This window comes from Saimiri boliviensis, chromosome 7, assembly GCF_048565385.1.
Source record: "Saimiri boliviensis isolate mSaiBol1 chromosome 7, mSaiBol1.pri, whole genome shotgun sequence".
In the NCBI taxonomy this organism is placed as follows: Eukaryota; Metazoa; Chordata; class Mammalia; order Primates; family Cebidae; genus Saimiri; species Saimiri boliviensis.
This window is the reverse complement of record NC_133455.1, coordinates 73467737-73489057: the sequence shown is the minus strand read 5'-3', so window position 1 is coordinate 73489057 and position 21321 is coordinate 73467737. Positions and strand designations below refer to the sequence as shown.

The following is a 21321-nucleotide window of genomic DNA, read 5'->3' as shown; positions in this document are numbered from 1 at the left end:
GGATAAATTATAACTGACTTAAGAGAGAAAAAGTAAAGTTGATCCTTGGGGAAAAAAAAAAAAAAAGGTGCTGCAGAACCTCAAAGTTGCTCAGGAACTGAGAAGCTATAAAGATAGGAGTGCAGAGTAGGACTGCAAACAGGATTGGTTAAAACTTTCGAATAGGAAAATAGAACTAACCAGACCTCTCCAGATTTCTTCTCCAAAACTTAAAGCCCATTAAATACCTTTCCCATGACACTGAGATCTGGAAATTTAATTTTGGGAGAGCTTACATAGAAAGTCTCTGGCATTCAGGACACAAGCCCAGCTGTGAAGGGGGTTATGATTGAGGGCAACATCTTCTGAAATCAGGAAAATTAAGTCAAATGTGAATACTGAAGGCAACACCCTCTCCCCTCAGTTTATTTCCTGTTAGCCTTCCCAAATGGTAGCAATCAAGCTGTACTCACCAGACTGGAGGTTGGAGAATTTGTGAGAAGATGCACAGAAACTGACATGTGGCCATTTCATCCTAAAATAGGTCCCTCATTCACCTGTGCTGGCACTCACCATTCAGTAAGCCAGTACCACACACAGCCCTCAGGAGGCTTTAAGTGCTGCTTTTTATTAAGTATGAATGAGTACCCAGTGATCATCAGACTTTTGAAGAGCATTCTAACAATGAAGTCACAGTCTGAAACAAACGAAGAATGAGAATCCGAGACAAATGGAAGAAGAAAGGCAGATCAAAACAAATTTAATAACTTTGGAGAGAAAAGAGAAGGTACTGTGTCCACAAAACTAGAAAAACATGGTGAAAAAAATTGTTGAAGGAATATTCAGAAAAGTTAAAAATACAGTACCAGACACTTTAAAAAGGTAATAAAAATGTTGGGAGAAAGTTGAAAAAAACTCTCAGAAAAAAAAACAAAACAAAGGACTGGAAATCAGGGCAGGAAAAAATGAGAAAATAGGAAGGTGAACTAGAAAAATCTAACACCTGTCTAACTGGAATTTTACTAAGAGATGTCATTGGAAGTAGAAAGGAGGAAATTATGAAAGATACAACAGAATTTTCTGGAACTGAGGAATATATATTTCTAGATTGAACTGACCTACTGAGTGACATCTCAATGAAAAGAAGGCAAAGATGGTTCTATGAGGACTGTGCTTCCAGCTGGACACCATCAGCTGGGAACGTGGTAGAAATACAGCTTCCTTGGTCCCTACCCACACCTAGTGAAACAGAAGCCCTGAAGGTGTGGGCTTAACAGTTTGGGCTTCCAGAAGTCCCTGCCCACCAATTCTGATGTGTGCTGAAGTTTGCAAAACACTGGCGCAGAGAGTCAGAATGGCCTCTGGCTCCCCAAGCTGGCACCATCCATGAGCAGTGTCTTCAAAATCCTAAGAGAAAAAGATTAATAACTTGAGGTATACACACCCAAATTGTCAGTCCTGTAAAGATATTTCCAAACATGAAGTGATAGCTTTTACACATGGTTTCTTGCAAAACTAATGGAAGATAGAACCCAAGAAAATGGAGTAAACCAAGAAAGAAGACTAGGCATCCAGGTAATGGGGCCCCCAAGAGGAGAGAGGTGAAAAAAGCCCCCAAGAAGGAGTGTAGGTTCTACAAGAGGCTCCCCTGTTTATATGATGCAGTCGTATGACTTCTCTGCAGCAAATCTGGTCATTTGCAGTGTTTGTCATCCAGATCTAGAGTCACAACTCAGTAGAGCTGGAAGATCATTTTATTTCCCTCTGTTTACAGGTGAGAAAACTAAGGTTCATAAAATGCAGTAGATCAAGACACAGAATCAGGAACAGAATCAAAGTCATCTCTCTGGGGAGCTGTAGTTTGAGTTACTGTGTCAGATCTGATCAGTAGGTTGATTAATGTAAAGTATCACAGTTTTATGTTTACACTTTCTGGCTGACAGCAGTAATGGACATTCTCTTTTCTGATTATATGCATTTTGAGCAACTGCTAAGATAAATCCTTAATGGTGCATTCTATAGCTGATCTAGAGTGTCTGGACTCTAGTTTGTTCACTTTGGGGTCTTGAACCCATTCATTTTGTCCTGAGCTCTGGGGATCCAGAGATAAATTAGAGTCGTCTTACTTCTTTCCACTCAGAAGTAAATCACAAGCCAGTAGGGGAGACTCAAACCACATCAGTGGTCCGACACGTGACTGTCTCAAAAAAGAAATAGGAGCATTTTTAAAACTTACTAAATCAAGGTAGAATCAATCGTTATTGTACTTAAAATAATTTTTCAATATCTTATTAGCCTGTTGTCTTCGAGGATTTGCTTTTTGAGTTTCCATTTACATAAAGGACTAGCTTGAATTTATACTTGAGGATCGAAGCAGGGCTGTTTTGTATGTGGTGTGAATGGGCTTTTGACTCCTATTTCTTATATTTCTTTTACTGATTTTGTTGTTGTTGCTGTTAGGAGACAGGGTCTTGCCGTGTTGCTCAGGGTGGATTTGAACTCCTGGCCTTAAGTGATCCTTCCACCTCAGCCTTCCAAGTAGCTGGAATTACGTGTGTGCACCACGGAGATTGGCTCATATTTCTCTTTTCATTTTTAACATGTGTTATGACTGGTGCGTGACTAGGACACTGATTATTGCAGGACCTCTATATTAAAATATTAACGTAGCCATCTTTATTATGTTTGTGAACCAAAGGATAATTATGTTTTAGGTTGTCCTGGCTTTTTGCTGAAAGAATTGACTCTTTAGCTTCTTATACCAATGCTCGTTTGCTGGTTAGTGTCCTTAATTCTTCTGTCTCCTTGCAAAAGTTTCTTCAGTTGGCTTTGCTCTTTGATACCACAATACCAATGGACAAGCCTAAACATGTGTTTTTTTAATGAAATGTCTTAATTATCTTTTTAGAAAAGAGATGAGCAGAGACAGTTTTTTTTTTTTTTTTAATCTGTATGAGAGGAATTCTTTGCTTGCCAGATTTCTGCTCAAAGTAGCCTGATATTATGGGGTGCTAGTTATTCCAGCCAAGATAGTTTTGAAGGAAGCTTTTTGGAAGGGAGTGGGGGTTATTGTTGGAAATATGAGTGACCTGTAATGTGTTTACAAAACATAGTGTTTTCTTTAACAGTTTATAATTCCTTTATAAATGGTGCTAAGCTGGTTGTTTGCAAGTTATATATAGAAATTAGTATTTCCTTGGGGCCAGGCTTGACTGTGCCAGTCAATACATTTAATCTGCTTGCTTGATGGTTGTTTGTATGGAATGACCATAGATTCAGCAATTTGTTAGTGCAATCACTGAATTGGACTTACGGGATGTGGTTAGAGTCATGCATTCTAAGGAAAGACGGCATTGCAAACATAAAAAATGGCTTCGCATTAAATTTCAGTGCACATCCTCTTAAAGGAAAATGCTGCATGCAGATACCTTCTCTAAATTGCCTAGATTGCATGTCCTTACACATCACAGCTGCAAGGTCTTAAGCTGCCTGTTACCTTGTGTACTAGGTAGGTGACAGCTACAACTATTGACAGATATCTCTTATTTAACGGGAAGCTGTACTTTGATTGGTTTAGGAATTCCAGTGTGAGAAAACGTGATATTCTGGTTCCTCACTAACGAAGAATATTTCACTCTGTGGTTCTCCTTTCAGACCCTGGAATTAAACTAACACCATTTATATCCACTTAAGAGAGCATGAAGGTTCTTCTGAGACACTTATGCTTTCTGGAGATGACAGTGAATCAAGAGGTAGAACCAATCATCACACTAATTGGTCATATCACTAACCTCATAAGTTATAGTTTGCTGTTGTTAATTTGGTACAGATTTAGATTCAAGGCAGGTGTTAACAGTATCAGAACAAACCAGCACAGTTATGTGAGAATAATGCATTCATCCATTTTCTTAGTCATTACAGACAAATTAAAATGCCAGTATTAGACTGTTCCAGGCAGTAGCATCTCATACCTGAACAAGGGGGAACCCTAGTCTGAACCCTGTGTCTTAGAAAACCTCCCATATCAGAAACACCAAATGCAGTGGTGATGGATAGTGAATGAGAACTCCAGTAGAGCTGAACTGGGTCCCTGTGGCCAGAGGCTGCAGAGCTGAAAGAGCTGAGCCTGTATGTCAGCGAAGGCGAAAACACAGTATGTGCCCTGGAAACCAGAGGAAGTGTAGTGCCTCACCCCCCAACTGGGCGTTGAGGTCGCCCATCATCGTGCTGTCATCTGTCCTGCATGGAGTAGGAGCCTCCTGCTGGTGCCCTTGCACCTGATCTTGCCCTCCTCCTCCCAGTCTTTCCACCCACAGACACCAGAGTAGCCATTCTACAATGTACATGTGATATTGTCACCCCATCATTTGACATCCTCTGGCCCCCTCCCCACAGTTGATTCTTGAGATAAAGGCCAAATACCTGACGTGGTTTCCAGGGCCCAGCTTGACTGCTCTCATCTTCCAGTGGCCTTACTCTTGAGCCTCTTCTTTCTCCAGTCTCCACCCATGCACTGTATACTCCATCATCAGGCATTCCTTCATTTCCTCAAAGGAAGCCTTGGTCTGCTCTCACTTGCCCAGGTCTTTGCCTCTGCTTGGAGCACTAGCTGCTTCTGTCCATTGCTGAGCTAACTCACCCTGCAGATCTCAGTTTCTTCCCTTCCTTTGGGAAGTTTTGCTGGCCCCCAGCACTCTCCCTACCGCTGTAGGGAAGTCTATCTACTGCTTCCACTGCCCACTCTTCTTGCCTGTCGCTGCGCTTACCACACCGTGGACAGCTACCTCCCTGTATTGCCCGCTGCTCTCCCCACTAGACTTTAAGCTCTGTGAGGTTGAGGGGCATGTCCATCTTGTTCGTGTAGAACTCCAGCACTCTCAGAGTTAAATAACATCAGATGAAAATGGTAAGCCATGTTTGCCTCTGCATTTTAAAGGTATTTGGCAAAGATGGCTGAAAAGTGAAATTGGCCACAAAATGAAACCATTATCGTTGGACCCAAGAAGCGGAGGCCGAAATACCTGGGACTCCTGTTTTTCCAGTGGCCTCTTAGAAGCCTGAGGGAACCATCTGGCGTTCCTGACCAGCCCAAGTCCCCAGGTCTGTGTGTCCACAAGGAACTAATTATACTTCACTTCAGAAATTATTTAACTGTGGAACTCGCTGTACTATCAACAAACATAGAAGACCAGAATATTCCTAGTCTCTAAGATGGATTTGTATGAGGCTGAAACACCTTCCAATAGTTTCAGTTCATTTGTGATTTTTTAAACAATGGAAAGATGGCATTTCCACATTAAGTAATGGAAAAAGGTATTCAGAGTTTTATTTTTGTTCAAGCGTTGCACATTTCCTGCCAAAAATATTAATTAACTGCAGTGCCTTTTAATGTGTTGATCAAGTTTGGCATTTATTCCTATTTGGAGAAAAATTAAAGCTCGAGTTGAGTTGAATCTTTGTCTTCTAAAAGTGGATATTTTTGACCATTTGCATGAAATACGGTTTTTTTTTTTGAGGGTTTTAGATGATAAAAAAGATTTTTTAATTTAGTTTTTTAAGGTAGTTGTCTCCCATTTTTAGCCCTCTAAGTGATACAAAGCAAGTTTTTGTTTGTTTTAAATTGGTGTGGTATCAGGTGGTTATTTGCCAGTTAGTCTGAGAGCTAATAAGAAATGGGTATTTGGATTTAATTCAGTTCCATTAGGACAGATTTACATTTTTGTGATACAGGGACTATTATTCTGGCAGTTGTAAGGGATTTTTGTGCTGAGAAGCGGTGCTGACAAAGACAGCTCTGTGCACGCTCCATCTATAACTGAGCACTTTCACACTGCAATTTAGGAGGTGTGCAGTTCAGGAAATTGCTGGCTTTGGCTGGAGCATACTTTTACTGCAAGGAAAATTTTATTCGTCACTCAAGTAATTGGCAGTTTTAATACCTTGTTCATAATTACCTTATAAACAAACGAATATATAAACCAAAGATTGTATGGTCTGTTATCTAACTTGTAGCCCTATTTGACCAACATGATAGACACCTGTGGGGCTCCCTAGCCCCCAAACTAATTTGCTTTATTTATTGCACACATCCATAGCTGAGTGTTTTGTTTTTTGTTGTTGGTAAATACAAATGTAGCTATACTTGCTGCAGACAGCCTGGGGACCAAAACCAGATGCAGAGTTTGAAGGGAGATAGGGCTAGGGATGGGGGAGGGGATAGAGAGAGGGGCACTTCAGAGCAACTGCAGTGTTTGTAGGAGGACATCCTGCTAATGCAAACATTTGGATTATGCATTTAAGAGAAAACTTTTGTCCCCTAGAGCAGTGTGGTTTTATTTAACCCACACACCCTGACCCTAAGGCCTTGTGGCTTGTCTCTTGGATGGAATCCATCTCCGGGACCTAGGAATTGACTAATTGTCTCACTTGCATTACCCTGTACCTCACAGCTAGATCAAGGAGTTTATACACAGGCGAATCCAGATGTGGGAAATGGTCAAAAGCAGAGGTCACGGCTGACTTGACTCTAAACAAAAGTCTGTAAGGCTCTGTGGGAATCTGAAGGGCTTGAGATTCATTTGTGACTTGTACATAGGACTGCTGAATCGTCTCTTGTTTTTAAACTTTATTATTATCATAAAGTTCGACTCTTAAGATACATATTGTCTATGCTAGTTACCTGACATTAGATTTTCTGATGACTTGTACTTTAAAGTTGGAAAAAGACAGTCCACCCACAGTCCTTAAAAATACTGTGCAGAAGGGTTTTAACAATATTTCGAGAAGCTTTCTTAAGTTGTTGTTTAAAGATAAAATGTATAGCCTGTTTTCTCCCTTTGTTACTGTCTTGTGAAGAAGGTGGCACCTGACAGGAAGTCAGCCACCTTTACTCTGGTAGATGCTGAACTCGTGCAGGCCCTGGGGCCCCCTCTCACCTACAAAGCTGGTGAGCACAGATTGTGAGGGGCTCTGTTCTGGGGCATTCTTAGTGTTGGCATGATGATGGCTCAGTCAGCCAGAGTAGATTCCCAGATCAGTTTAAAACCAGAAGTTCAGCATTTTTGCAAGGTGGGAAGTAGCAGCCTTTTCAAGGGAGGTACCCATCTGTATGAGAAATGAAATGCCAGAGTATCTTTCATACTCTGTATTCTATGAAAGAAGCCTTAAGGGATTGCTTTAGGAATGAACAGTCTGGGCTTATTCTTTGAGTTGGCTCCGGAATGCTTGAACTTGTTAGGTGAAAAGCCCTTGTTTTAAAATGTTTTGGAATGTCTGTACCAGAGAAATTTTATTATGATTAAAGGGCATACTATATGAAAAGTGTGGAGCATAGGGCTTGGCACTTAATCGATCCTCAACATTATTGGATTTTATACACATTCTAGGAGTGATAAAGAATTCTGCTTCTAAGGATATCTCAGGATCGCAGAGAAGACCAGCGGTGTAAGTGCTATGTCAGCATGCAGCACAGGATTCTATGAAAATATGTGAGAGGTATACCTCACTTGGGAACTTCCTGAGATAGTGAGAGACTGATGAGTTATAATAATGCAGAAGAGCTTCATACACTCAGAACACCATAGAAATCCAGTGTTTTGGTACGAAAAAATATACGAGGTATATTTTGTAAGTTTTCCTTTTAATTGAAGATTAACTTCAGATCCTGTACAAACACCAGTGTGTGACTTGTATAAGACACAGAATTCTGTTTAGAGCATTCAGATTGTTTCATGATTCCTCGCATTGTAAAGAGGAGACCTGTCTAAGATTTGCAGGTATGCTTTCTACCTTGCCGTTATTTTCCCCTGCCAAAAGATGGTCTAAAAAATTCCAAACTACCTGATCTGCTATGACAATTAAGATGGCTGGCACATCCGTTTGACTGCTGTTTTCTAACAAAATTGTCATATAATGCTGCATTTTCCTTTGGGAGTTACTGTATTGATGACTTTTTAAGGGCTTTGGAATGGCCTTTTTTTTTTTTTCCTGTTTTTCTTTCTTTCCATTTGTTCAATATAACACCAACAGAACTTTACACAATTGGTAGAAGCATTCTGTATGTGTGCTGTACCATTTGATAGCTACCAGGAGTATATGGCTATTGAGCACTGGAAATGTGGCTACTGTGACTAAGGAGCTAAATTAGCATTTAATTTGAATTAATTTAAATGTAAAGAGCCTCTTGTGGCTAGTGGCAGCCATACTGGACATCATGGTCTGATGTTTAAGACTTTGAATGTAAAACATGTTTTGATCTAATTACACCAAGGGATTATTCAAACTGGAGTGCTCTTTTGTGATGCTTTTGTACTATTGAAAGCCCTGGAGCACATTTACTGCTATTGAAGACTATAGCAGTTCCTTGAAACTTGCTATTTCTTAAAGAAAAGGGGATCTCTCTCGCATGATTCGAAAAAAATCCCAATCTGACAAGTATTTTAAATTCAATGGCACCTGTAATATGGGCACTTTTCAAGAGAAGAATTAGAAAGATATTAGGAATCAAGAAGAAGGAATAGGGAATTAACTCATCAGCGTCAGGTATGCCACATTGGTGTCACGCATTTCCTGTACCATTTAATAAGGAGAGAAGCGGGAAGAGCTGTTTAGAAAAATAGCGAAGTATGTGGCTCACAACTGTAATCCTAGCACTTTGGGAGGATGAGGCTGGAGGATTGCTTGAGGCCAGGAGTTGAGACCAGCCTAGACAACATAGTGAGACCCTTACTGTACAAAAAATTAGTGAGGTGAGATGGCACTCACCTGTAGCCTTAGCTACTTGGAGGCTGAGGCAGGAGTATCCCTTGAGCCCAGGGGTTTGAGCTGCTGTGAGCTATGAGTAAGTCACTGCACTCTGGCCTTTGTGCCAGAGTGAGATCCTGTCTCCAAAACATAACAATAAATAAAAACAGATTTTTTTGAAAAGTGAAAAACAGCATAAAGAAAATCAAACGGTTGTCTTTAAGTGCATAGCATTCAGAGAGCCACAGCTGCTAAACAGTACCCCAGATTTACACAGAAATGTTTTTCATATATTAGAATATTATGATTTATAATTTAGTGAGTAACTTAAAATGGCCATGGTATTGCTTTTCAACTTTCAAAAATACTGTTTAGATTAGTCAGTTTCATATTTCTGAAGAACCCCAGTCAGGAATAGAAAATATTTTTCTTCTTTCAGATTGTTGCACCGTTAACCCTGTTAACTGTACTTTCTTTCAATTCTAGGGCTGGAAACAGGATTGTTGAAATACTACCTGAACATCTGAAAGAGTTTCAATCTCTTGAAACTTTGGACCTTAGCAGCAACAATATTTCAGAGCTCAAAACAGCATTTCCACCCCTACAGCTCAAATATCTGTAAGTGAAGTTTTCTTTTGCAAAAACTTTGACCTGTAATGAAAATATTATAATGGAAAAATAAGATATAACAAACTCCACTTTACTATTGATGGATTCAAAGTATAATTTATTGACTTGGAATTTGCTGTAAGCTTGAAGGATCACAATCTTCCCTTTATTCTTACATTTTTAGGTTACAAAAAATTACACATTTTTTATTAGAAAACATAGGTAGTATGAAAAGTGCTCATTTTTAAAACAACAGTCAAAATCAGACCATTGCTATGTTTTATTAATAAGTGAATGTCATAAAAAGTGGCTATTTCTAAAAAAAATTTTGCCACCATCATATATTTTAATCACTCTTTTCCCAGCAATATGTGTGAATCTTAATCAACATCTGTCCTTGAGGACCTAAAGAGTAATTATTTTAAGTTTCTACTGATGGTTAGGTTCCCTGGAGACTCTTTAATAATACAGAGATAGCCTCCACTTTAACTTGCAAATAAATCAGAAAGAGAAGCTCATCTTTAAACTTTCAACAGGTATCTCAACAGCAACCGAGTCACATCAGTGGAACCTGGGTATTTTGACAATTTGGCCAACACACTCCTTGTGTTAAAGCTGAACAGGAACCGAATCTCAGCTATCCCACCCAAGATGTTTAAACTGCCCCAGCTGCAACACCTGTAAGTAAAATGTCCTCTTAGATACCGTTTCTCACCTCCTCCAAACCCTTGGTGTCTACAGCTTAAAATCTACAATGTGGCAAAAGGAGTGTAGGGACAAGGATGTAGCCACCTTTTCTTTGAGAGTTGGAGCTGTAAAATCTCCAAATTGGAAAGAGCCTTAAATGTCACCTAGTGCCAGCTGCTGCTTGACAAGACGTTAGATTGTTACTGAGAGAGCGAACAGCCTAATCGTTGAACACCACCAGTACAAAAGTGCCATTGTGGCACTGAAGAAATCCGGGGTCTCTCAACAGCTGTGGTTTATGAGAAGAATACCAGCAATTCCAGGAGGCTCTGATAGCTGAAGTGGCTGTAAAGATCTGTCTTGTTAATAATGGTAGAACGATCTGTGAACAGACTCCTGCAATAGTGCAACCTTGGCTGCACATTACAAACACTTGGGGAGCTTTAAAAGATCTTGCTGCCCAGGCCACACCCTAGACCAATTCTATTAGGACCTCTGGAAGTAAGATCCAGGCTTCAGAAATTTTTAGAACTCCCAGGTTAGGTCCGGTGTGCAACCAAGTCTGAGAACTACTGCCTTAAAGAGAAGGTTTAAACCTAAAAAGAATAGTAACCAACTTGTAAGCAGATTGTACAGGATAAACTTGAGGCCCTGCTCCTTGGTAGACTTCATGTTTTAGTATAACATTTAATAATCTCATTCTGGATTGTTTAAAAACAAATTTTAGTTTGTGTCTATACTAAGTAGACAAGACTTTAGAAATTAAAGTGCAGTCTAGTTTCAGTATTTCATTATTACAAAAACAAGTGACACATTTCAGTAGGAAATTCACTTTCTGCTTAACAAATTGAAATTCTTTGCAATAAAAATGTTTAGAAACTGAAAACACTCTGTAATTGAACACCGACTGGTTTAACTATATTGTAGGAATGACACATTTTATCACTACCTCCAGAAGTTAATTGTCATATAAGCTAACTCTTGTGATACTCAATGCAGTGAATTGAACCGAAACAAGATCAAAAACGTAGATGGGCTGACATTCCAAGGGCTTGGTGCTCTGAAGTCTCTGAAAATGCAAAGAAATGGAGTCACGAAACTTATGGATGGAGCTTTTTGGGGGCTGAGCAACATGGAAATTTTGTAAGTGTTGGTTATCACAGTCCTTACTCAGGTAGTATGATCACAGAGGGCTAGTGTACATTCAGTAAGTCTTATTTGAAATCCTATGTTAAAATCTCATAATCCACAATCTTATTTATAATTTGGTATTCAGTTTTGATTCAGGTAATATGATCGAGAATTTGTAAGTACATGAATTTGTAAGCACCTAAATTAAAAGAATATATAGTTTTTTTTGTTTTTTTTTTTTTTTGCTGGTGTCTTCATATAACAAAAGCTGAGCATCTAGCAACAATAGGAATATGTAATAGGTTGTAATCATATGTCCCCTTTGAAGAGACTAGATAATGAAGCTTTGATCCTACTTTTGATTCTTACTGTAAATGTAGGCAGCTGGACCATAACAACCTAACAGAGATTACCAAAGGCTGGCTTTACGGCTTGCTGATGCTGCAGGAACTTCATCTCAGCCAAAATGCCATCAACAGGATCAGCCCTGATGCCTGGGAGTTCTGCCAGAAGCTTAGTGAGCTGTGAGTTGCCTTTTATTCTCCTCAGGTTTGAGAGCAGGGATCATGCCAGGGCATGAGCTTCTTACCACTGATCTGTGAAATTTTCGTAACAAAGTTTCCAAGGTGACAGCTTTTTTCACATGCCACCTAGTCTTATTTTTGTTGTGATAAGTTGAAGCCAGTTCTGCTGTTGTAGTCCTTTGTCACATTGGCAAAAGCAATGATGGTTATTTTCAAGTAAAGAGAATGTATTTTTTAAAATTACTGAGATTAGAAATATTTACTTGGGTATTAATAAAGCAGAATTTAAAAGTAAGGATTAGTGTAGCTCGTACAGTACCTGTCTTTTGGAAGACGAGTCATTGTGTTGAATAAAAAAATAAAAGGTCTTGTTGTTTTTCCTCTTTTCTTTGCAGGGACCTAACTTTCAATCACTTATCAAGGTTAGATGATTCAAGCTTCCTTGGCCTGAGCTTACTGAATACACTGCACATTGGGAACAACAAAGTCAGCTACATTGCTGATTGTGCCTTCCGTGGGCTTTCCAGTTTAAAGACTTTGTAAGTTACACATTTTGCTGTCAGTACATGAACCTAATTGGTTCCTAAATGTGCCCACTTTTCTCCTTGCAGATTTCCTTTGTTGTCAAGGAAATGTGTGCAGCCTCAGAGGTAGTGTCTTAATCTTTCCCAGATCCGTTTGATTAAAATGGATCTGTTGCATCCATGTGTGTTTTGTAAAGGGCTTGAAAAGCACAGTGATCGGTTTGCTTTGGTGATTACAGTTAGCCTTCTCAGGGTCTCCAAGAAGTTGGTAACTGCATAAGAGGGAAACAAGTGTAAGTCCACTAATTTTTTTCTTTACAAAATGCAGATTAAAAACTACTTAGAGCAAAAAGGTCTACAAAGGGCAGTGAAGGAAGATGCCGTTTATCATGCCAGTTATATCCTCAACCTGATCTCTGTCCTAAGAGAAAGAAAAGGGAGTTGAATTAATTGACCTTTGAAAAATTTCTCAAATGGTAATTGAAGGTTGTGCAGTAGGCTTTTGATTTTTGCTCTGTCAGAAACTTTTGCTCTGTTCACTATTTGAAGCATTACATAATTGAAAGACATGCTGTATGCTTTGGCGAACTTGTGCGTTTGTGGTTGGAACAGTGGTTTTAAAGTTTAATGTATTTTTCAGACTGTTCAGATCTTTCAGAATGTAGTCATCTTGATAGAGGAATTAATAGGGCCAGTGTCAACTTTTTCTGATTTTAGAGGAAAACTTAAAATGTTGTTGAAGGAATCAGGCAGGGTTGTAAGAAATAAGTTGAAGAAATAAGAGTTTTCTATTATTTTGAAGGAGGTGGAGATAATGGGGGGAGTTATGAGAAATGTTTTACAAATGATAAGCCACACGGGTAGTGATATTAGGCTTTCTGAGCATATCACTCTAAAGGGAATGCTTCTTTTAAAACTAGGGATCTGAAGAACAATGAAATTTCCTGGACTATTGAAGACATGAATGGCGCTTTCTCTGGGCTTGACAAACTGAGGCGGCTGTGAGTATGAATTGCCTCATAATTTAGCTCACTCGTTGATTTAAAAATTTTGTCTTGACCGAAGTCAGCTATACAAGTTGGTATCGTGAAGAGATTGGAAATCGGTGCTTAATGTGGTTACTACCCCTTATCCTCTCCCCAGATGCGTGCTGTTATGCGGGATGTATATTATTAGCCTTTTCTTCCTTAGGTGAAAGTGTTTTATTCAACACTTTAGTGCAGGCGTCCCCAAACTTTTTACACAGGGGGCCAGTTCACTGTCCCTCAGACCATTGGAGGGCCGCCACATACTGTGCTCCTCTCACTGACCACCAATGAAAGGGGTGCCCCTTCCTCAGGTGCGGGGGGGGGCCCGATAAATGGCCTCAGGAGGCCGCAGTTTGTGGACACCTGCTTTAGTGTGTGTAATTTACTTTAATATTCACTTAATAATTTTCAACTCTGCTGAGGGCCTAGACTTGTGGAATTATCTTTGTGTAAAAGTTAGTGCATGCACTTCCACGTTTTAAAATCCTCAATGTTGTACTGTCCTCGCAGGAATTTTTTTGATGAAGTAATCTCGTAGCCACTGATAATGCTGGTAGGTTACAAGCAAAACAGGATGAAAGCATCTTATAATTAGCCATAAAATGATCTTGCAGATGGTCAGATTACATGTTTTAAGCCAGCAGTTTTCAAATTGAGCTCTCTATAGTCCTTAACTCCTGTGGATGAAGGTATCCACAGAGAAGAAGGAGAAGGAGAAAACATTCACTATTAACCTGCTTTGTTAGTGTTCTGAGACTGTTTACTTGAAATAAATTCTCTACCTATTCCTAAAAGGACTCTGAAAAACAGTGATTTAACTTAGCAGAGTAACTCTTTGAATGCCTATTTTTGTTCGGCTCTTTGTTGAATGCATTGAAAACCATGTTGAACTATATTATTGAAATAGATGGCATGGACAGGTTTTTACAGGATATATTGTTTAATTGAAGAAAATGGAATTGTTTACCCATAATTTAAAGAGCAGTTGTGTTTATGAGAGTTCTACCCCCAAAATGGCTTTTTAAATTAACCGTTTCAATGTAATTTTTTTTCCCTAGGATACTCCAGGGAAATCGGATTCGATCTATTACTAAAAAAGCCTTCACTGGTTTGGATGCATTGGAGCATCTGTGAGTAGCAGAATTTACCTTAAACAGACTCTCTAAGATGGTTATTTACTCCTGTGTCATGAAAGATAAAACAAACTAGAATGTAATTTAGTTGGCATCCTTCCAGTTTCATAAAACGCATTTAAACATCTCCCTATCTTTCTATCTCTTTCTCTTTCTGCCTACTTACCTACCTACCTATTATAGAAGTGTACCGGTATATGCTTTCCTTTGTATTTAAGGACAAAAGCTATATCTCCTTAATGGGCTTTTAATTGTTTTTCCTTGAATGGTGATTAATTTAAAAAAAAAAAAAAACCTAGATATTGTTCATCCACTATATGTTGGGTATTGTGCCGCTTTTTCGCATATATTCTCATTCAATTTTTGATCAGAATACAGTTCAATAGCTCTTATTATCTTTATTGTTAAGCTAAGTGGAGGTTCTAAGAGTTTATTGATTCCATTGGGCAGTTAAGGGAGATGACTTGGATATTAAAGAACAAAGATAATGTTCCACAATCCTTAAGTGTGACGTAGGGTTTTAGCACTACTTTGAGAATTGTTGGTCTCTTGTTGTTTAATTATAAAACGTACAACCCCCTTACCATCGTTCTCTTTGTTTTTGTTGTTTTCTTTTGTTTCTTCTTGATCCGTCAGTTAGTAACCATCAGGAACAGTACTCAGCTCAGAGCTGTTCCTACTTCCACAGTGTCCTTATATCCCACTAGCTCTTGCCTGTGCAGTCTCTGCTGCTCTTGCCTGTATAATCTCTGTCACTACTCCCAGCACCTCCTGGCACACTTTTCTGAAATGTCATTTAGGGGCTCAGGAATTTTTCAGCCACTAAGAGAGGAAAGCTAGGTAACTTCGATAGGAATCAAAACGTGCATGTTTTAACTAAGGGAACCAACCAACCCCTTAAAACTGTGGATGAATGTTTTACACTTGTACAGTAAAAAGTAAAAGTACAACGTAATGTATAGTATCTACTCTGACAGTTAAGGAATGCCTATAGCCAAAAGTTTTAATACCTGTTCACCAGGAGAAAAGAAGTTACAATTTAAAATACATGTTTGGTTCTCCCATGTGTGCTGGATATTGAGAGTGAAGATGTAGCTGTTATCTATAAACCACTTTATTGTCACCTTCTGAGTGCACCAGTTAGGCTGAGGGAGAGTGGGAGTATGAGCCCTCCTGACAGTGAGTGCGGCAGGTCAAATGATAGCAGAATGATTCCACAAAGCTGAGTTTTGAAAGGGCGGACCAAGATTGCAGTGTTTATTGAAACCGACTATTTTGAAAAGAAAACTAGCCAAAAGGGTTTGTCATTTGGCCCATTCCATTTCTGGGAAAGGGGATTTAGTGGATTAGTAGAGTATTAATATCTGCTTCAGTTTCGTAAATCTTCCTTGATTGCCCGAGCCTCTTTGTCTGGCCGTGTCTGGTCCCTTCTTTCTTTGTCTTCTCTTGCCACTTGTCCCACTCAGTATTCCCTTTGTATATTCTGACCTCTGTAAAGAAAAACAGTGTGGTAATCATTGCGGTGAATACTTTAATGCAGACTGCTTATAAGTCTCTTTAAAAAGAGAGTTCGCCCAGAATGTGCATTCATTATTTCCCGCCTGAAGTATTTGTTTGTTTTAACAACTACATCTTGTCTAAACATCTTACTGCATTTATGTTAGTGAGTTGTGTGTGACAGAATTAGATTAATGGTTAAAACCATAGGTTTTGGAATTGAAAATAATTGTTTCAACTCTTACCTTCCCCTCTTGTGCTGGGTAGTAATACCATCATATTTTAGGTTGTCGTAGGAATAAATGCAGTAATGTATGTAAATCACTTGAGTGCCTTTCTTCAAAAATACTGTATAAATGATGCTTTTTTAAAAGCATAATTATGAGAAAACTTATTTGTATATTTAGAAGTTTCTAATAGTTACTAATTTGAATAGAGAGTCATAGAATAAAATAATGGAACAGCTTGGGCCATAGGAAGTGAAATAACCTGTGAATGATGACAGAAAATGAATCTTTTTCACTAAAACAGAACCTGTCTCTGATGCAGATGCCCTCGTTCTTCATCACAAGCTTTGTAGTGGATTCTTCTGGGGTGCCCCAATCCTCTATTTCAACACATAGATAGAGAGGAGTATTTGTTTGGCAAATGGGGTGGGCAGTGTGGGCCCAGACTTTTTTCCCAAAGTGCAAAATGGTGGTGGTTTGCCCTGATGCATTTGATTTGGTGATTTTTCAGAGACCTGAGTGACAACGCAATCATGTCTTTACAAGGCAATGCATTTTCACAAATGAAGAAACTGCAGCAATTGTAAGCTTTTCTTTTCCTTCTACGAGCCTGAAAGTATAGAGGGGAAGACTGTCGTATGATGTGTCACCCTAGATTATGTATCTGTGAAAAGTGCCGGGCACATTCTTAGCATTACTTAATTGTTATCCTAGACAACAAAAAAGGAGTTGATTTGTTCTTTTTGTTGAAATGAGTTTCTTTTTTTATTTTAAATGAGCAACTTTGTGGGACCACATATGGTACAGTGACTCAGTATAGTAGTAATTTTTCAGTTATAAGTTACTTTTGATAAATTTAAAATTTCAGTCTCAGTAGGGCAGTAAGAACAACAGAAAATCATGCCAGATAAGGTCTCCGTATTTTAAAATGGAATGTAGAGTACTTATTCCATGGGATGTGTGTGTTCAGTTTCCAGATTCATTGCTTTGTTAATATTTACTTGGGTTTAGTTTACTTGTAGAAATCTGCATTTCATACAGAACAAATTGAATGTAATTACTCTCCTCAGGCATTTAAATACATCAAGCCTTTTGTGTGATTGCCAACTAAAATGGCTTCCACAGTGGGTGGCGGAAAACAACTTTCAGAGCTTTGTAAATGCCAGTTGTGCCCATCCTCAGCTGCTAAAAGGAAGAAGCATTTTTGCTGTTAGCCCAGATGGCTTTGTGTGTGGTGAGTATAAGTATTGCCCTGGCCTTTTATTTATTCTTCTTTTTTCCCTCCCGTTTATCCAAATAATGGTTTTGAATAGGTTTATGATCTCTTTATAAAGCTTTTATTTGTGCTGAGGTAGAGGAAAATGGGTCTGTAGTTTGCTGATTATTTTAATTTCACAGATGGGAAAGAGAATTTTCTAAAATTGCTTCATCTTTGTTTTGGCATCAGGATGGTTTGGTGGAAACAGAATGAAATTGGATCTTGGGAGAATGGAAGGATAGTCCCAGCCCTTCTACTTAACTTATATTCCCTAAATGCTAGTCTCTGCACCCATGAAATGGGGACTCTCCTCTTTTCTTCTCTTCCCAACTCTGAGGCTTGTTGGGAGGCTCACATGAAAGAGAAAGCTATTAATGATTTATGGGCTGCTAAATAATTGGTAGGTAAAACATTTACAAGCAATAGGAAATGTGAATTTATTATAAACAATTTTAAGGTCCATTGTTTTAGCATCCAAGAATCTCGGCATTAGAAATCTAGTTACCCAAACTTTACATAGCTAATAAGTAGCAGATCTGGATTTTAAAGAAAAGTTTTCATCTCTGGTGCAGTTTTCTGTCTATTACCTGTTACTGCTATTTACTAGTAGCTGCCATGGAGACCTCTGTAAAAATAAGTATGTTTATGAAACAAGAAATCGGAGTTTGCTTATATAAGCATGTGTGTTAAAATATTAACCTTCTTTTGCATTGGCATTTAAAAATTTACTTAAAACTGCTTTGTCCATGATATATATTTTTAGGTTGCAGCATTAAGCAGTGCCAGTAGTTTCTGGAAATAAAACTTCTGATGTAGCTTTTGGATCCGAATAAGCTTTTGGCATTTGTCTGCAAGGGCCTGAACTGCTCCTTTCCCATGGTCCTTATTTCATAGTTTTTTAGTCCCAAAATAGGAACTCCCTATTACTTTGAAACACATATATAGTATCCGTAGTTTTTTTTCACTTCCTTGTGAATCTGAACATTGACTTATTAAATGAGGATTTCAGAATAATTTAGAAAATAAACCACTTCGGTTACAGTATGCAGATATGGCATTGAAAAATAGCAGCATTGGAGTTATCAAGACATCCCCCATAACTCATTCGACACATGTAAAAGCTTTTTCAGAGCACCCCGATAGTACACTTTGGTAGATCCCAGATGTTTCCTTCTGGGTTTAAGATGATCTCTGAGAAACTGAAGTTCAAAAAGGTAACTCTTCCAAAAAGTAACAGAGAGCTAAAAATAACTGCTTAGAATGAAAGAGTTGCTTAGCTCTAATTATAATATAGCTTTCACAGGGTAGCACAGCCGCGGGACTGACCACTCCAAGCTCCAGGCCGAAGCCAATGTCTTACAATTTGTTTTAGAGATGCTTTATATTTTGCTATCAGCTTTTTTTTCTTCTTTTTTTTTCTTACTGGCTCTACCTAAATTACTGCTTTTTAATAGTGGTTCTGTTTTGGTAAATGGGGTATTAATGGCTATCTTTGTTGATTAGTTATGATTGGTGTTTGATTTCCTAATGTTGCTATTCCTTATTTGGGGAGAACATGGGAACAGTTGCAGTTTCTGATAGTAGTAGCATTCAAAAATGATCCTGAGGCTGGAATTTTTTAAACTGCTTTCTTCTGCTTACCAAAGCATAAGGGATCAGGAATAAACTGTGTTTTCCTATAGCTCCAAAATAACAGTCTCTTCTCAGGTAATACTGATTGATAAATAGGAATCCATCTGTATTTGAGATGAATGAGTTACTTTTTAAACCCTCTTCCCGTGTATCATTTCAACACAGGGCCTGCTAGTCCATCTGTAAAACATACACAAGGGGTAAAACCTAAGCTGCTGTTTGTTTCTGCATTTCTTGGTGTTCAAATTTGAGTAGTATTCGGACTCTTGAGCCTTAACATTGTTTTGTCTCCTCCTCTCCATTTTGAACAGATGATTTTCCCAAACCCCAGATCACGGTTCAGCCAGAAACACAGTCGGCAATAAAAGGCTCCAATTTGAGTTTCATCTGCTCAGCTGCCAGCAGCAGTGATTCCCCAATGACTTTTGCTTGGAAAAAAGACAATGAGCTACTGCATGACGCCGAAATGGAAAATTATGCACACCTCCGGGCCCAGGGTGGCGAGGTGATGGAGTATACCACCATCCTTCGGCTGCGCAAGGTGGAATTTGCCAGTGAGGGGAAATACCAGTGTGTCATCTCCAATCACTTTGGTTCATCCTACTCTGTCAAAGCCAAGCTTACAGTAAATAGTATGTGATCTGACTTTTCCTTTAGCATTTAAAGATACCTTTTAGAAATAGAAAGCACCTGTTTTTCTCTCTGAATCTTAACCCTGTCCTTTCTTCTCACAGTTCCCCACCTGACTCTTTCCCTACCTTTCTTTCTACAAAATTAAGATTCTTGGTTATTTGCATCTAAACCTGCAATTATCATGTTGAGGACGACACCATACTCAGTGTGGTGAGTAACACAGAAATGAACCAGACATGTTTTGCTCTTTTTTTTTTTTTTTTAAGATAGATTCTCGCTCTGTCACCCAGGCTGGAGTGCAGTGATGTGATCTCGGCTCACTGCAATCTCCGCCTCCCGGATTCAAATGATTCTCTTGCCTCAGCCTCTTGAGTAGTTGGGATTACAGGCATGTGTCACCACGCCTTTCTAATTTTTTGTATTTTTAGTAGAGACAGGGTTTCACCATGTTGGTCAGGCTGGTCTCGAACTCCTGACCTCAGCACCCACTCACTACAGCCTTCCAAAGTGTTGGGATTACAGGCGTGAGCCACCGCACCTGGCCATGTTTTTCTCTTTGAGTTTACAGTGTACTGTATGATCTGGGAAGCTGCAAAGCATCACGTTGGATGCACACTGCCTTTAATTCAGAGATCTGTGTGTGATTCCTGCCACTCCCGCGTGTGGCTGCGTGATTCTCACAGGTTACTTCACATCACAGCCTCTAGTTACACCTCTTTCAATTAGGGAAAAATAAGTCCTTCCCCTGGAGGCATTATGCCTATTCAGTAAAATAATGTGTGTAGAGGATATAGCAACATGGCTGCAAGGTAGAATGCAGTGTTAGCTACTGTTAATAGAATTCTTTTCTTGTTTGTGTGGTAGGTATACAGTTTTACAGTACGATCCTCGCCACTTTACCATTTATCTGTGTCTGCCGTGGTAGAAGATTTCGAATATGATTCTTTAATGCATTCACTCAACAAATGATGGCTGTGGCCTGCCACATAGAACAGTTTTGAGTTTAAATTGTAGGGCAAAACGTGTATCTTAAAAGTCACAATGTTAGAGCTACCAGGAGGTACTTTTAAAAAAAATAGATGAAGCGAGTGGTCAGGGTACAAAGAGATTAATTGACATGCCCAAGATCTCACAATTCATTATTGAGGAAACTAAAAAGTGGCAGAATATAGCATAAAGACCTTCATTCTGAGAATCAGGTGACCTGTGGTTTATCCTGACTTCGTTGTTTCTGTATCTGTAACCTTGAGAAAGCCTTTTAATCTTTCCATCTCAACTTTAGTTTCCTTAACTTGAAATTGGAATTAACCCTTGCCCAATCTGTGTCAGGGACAATCTGTAAGCATCAAACAAAAAAATAAAAAGGAATGCAAGTGAACCTCTAAGACTCGATCCTGCTAATGCCTATATTGTTTCTCTGATTTCAGTGCTTCCCTCATTCACCAAGACCCCCATGGACCTCACCATACGAGCTGGGGCCATGGCACGCTTGGAATGTGCTGCTGTGGGGCACCCAGCCCCACAGATAGCCTGGCAGAAGGATGGGGGCACAGACTTCCCAGCTGCACGGGAGAGACGCATGCATGTGATGCCCGAGGATGACGTGTTCTTTATCGTGGATGTGAAGATAGAGGACATTGGAGTGTACAGCTGCACAGCTCAGAACAGTGCAGGAAGTATTTCTGCAAATGCAACTCTGACTGTCTTAGGTGGGTGA

At 39.2% G+C, this 21321-nt stretch overlaps 1 protein-coding gene across 2 annotated transcripts in view; it reads left to right on the top strand.

Moving 5' to 3' along the window:
* Positions 1 to 21321, top strand: part of LRIG3 (leucine rich repeats and immunoglobulin like domains 3) — a 50681-nt gene that overhangs the window by 19224 nt on the left and 10136 nt on the right. For both annotated transcript variants that reach the window (XM_010337260.3, XM_074402816.1), the window contains exons 4-14: positions 9208 to 9339; positions 9867 to 10010; positions 11017 to 11160; positions 11529 to 11672; positions 12068 to 12211; positions 13117 to 13197; positions 14283 to 14354; positions 16593 to 16664; positions 17152 to 17315; positions 19283 to 19603; positions 21032 to 21313. In XM_010337260.3, the coding sequence (XP_010335562.2) occupies positions 9208 to 9339; positions 9867 to 10010; positions 11017 to 11160; positions 11529 to 11672; positions 12068 to 12211; positions 13117 to 13197; positions 14283 to 14354; positions 16593 to 16664; positions 17152 to 17315; positions 19283 to 19603; positions 21032 to 21313 (1700 nt within the window). The remainder of the gene's footprint in view (positions 1 to 9207; positions 9340 to 9866; positions 10011 to 11016; positions 11161 to 11528; positions 11673 to 12067; positions 12212 to 13116; positions 13198 to 14282; positions 14355 to 16592; positions 16665 to 17151; positions 17316 to 19282; positions 19604 to 21031; positions 21314 to 21321) is intronic.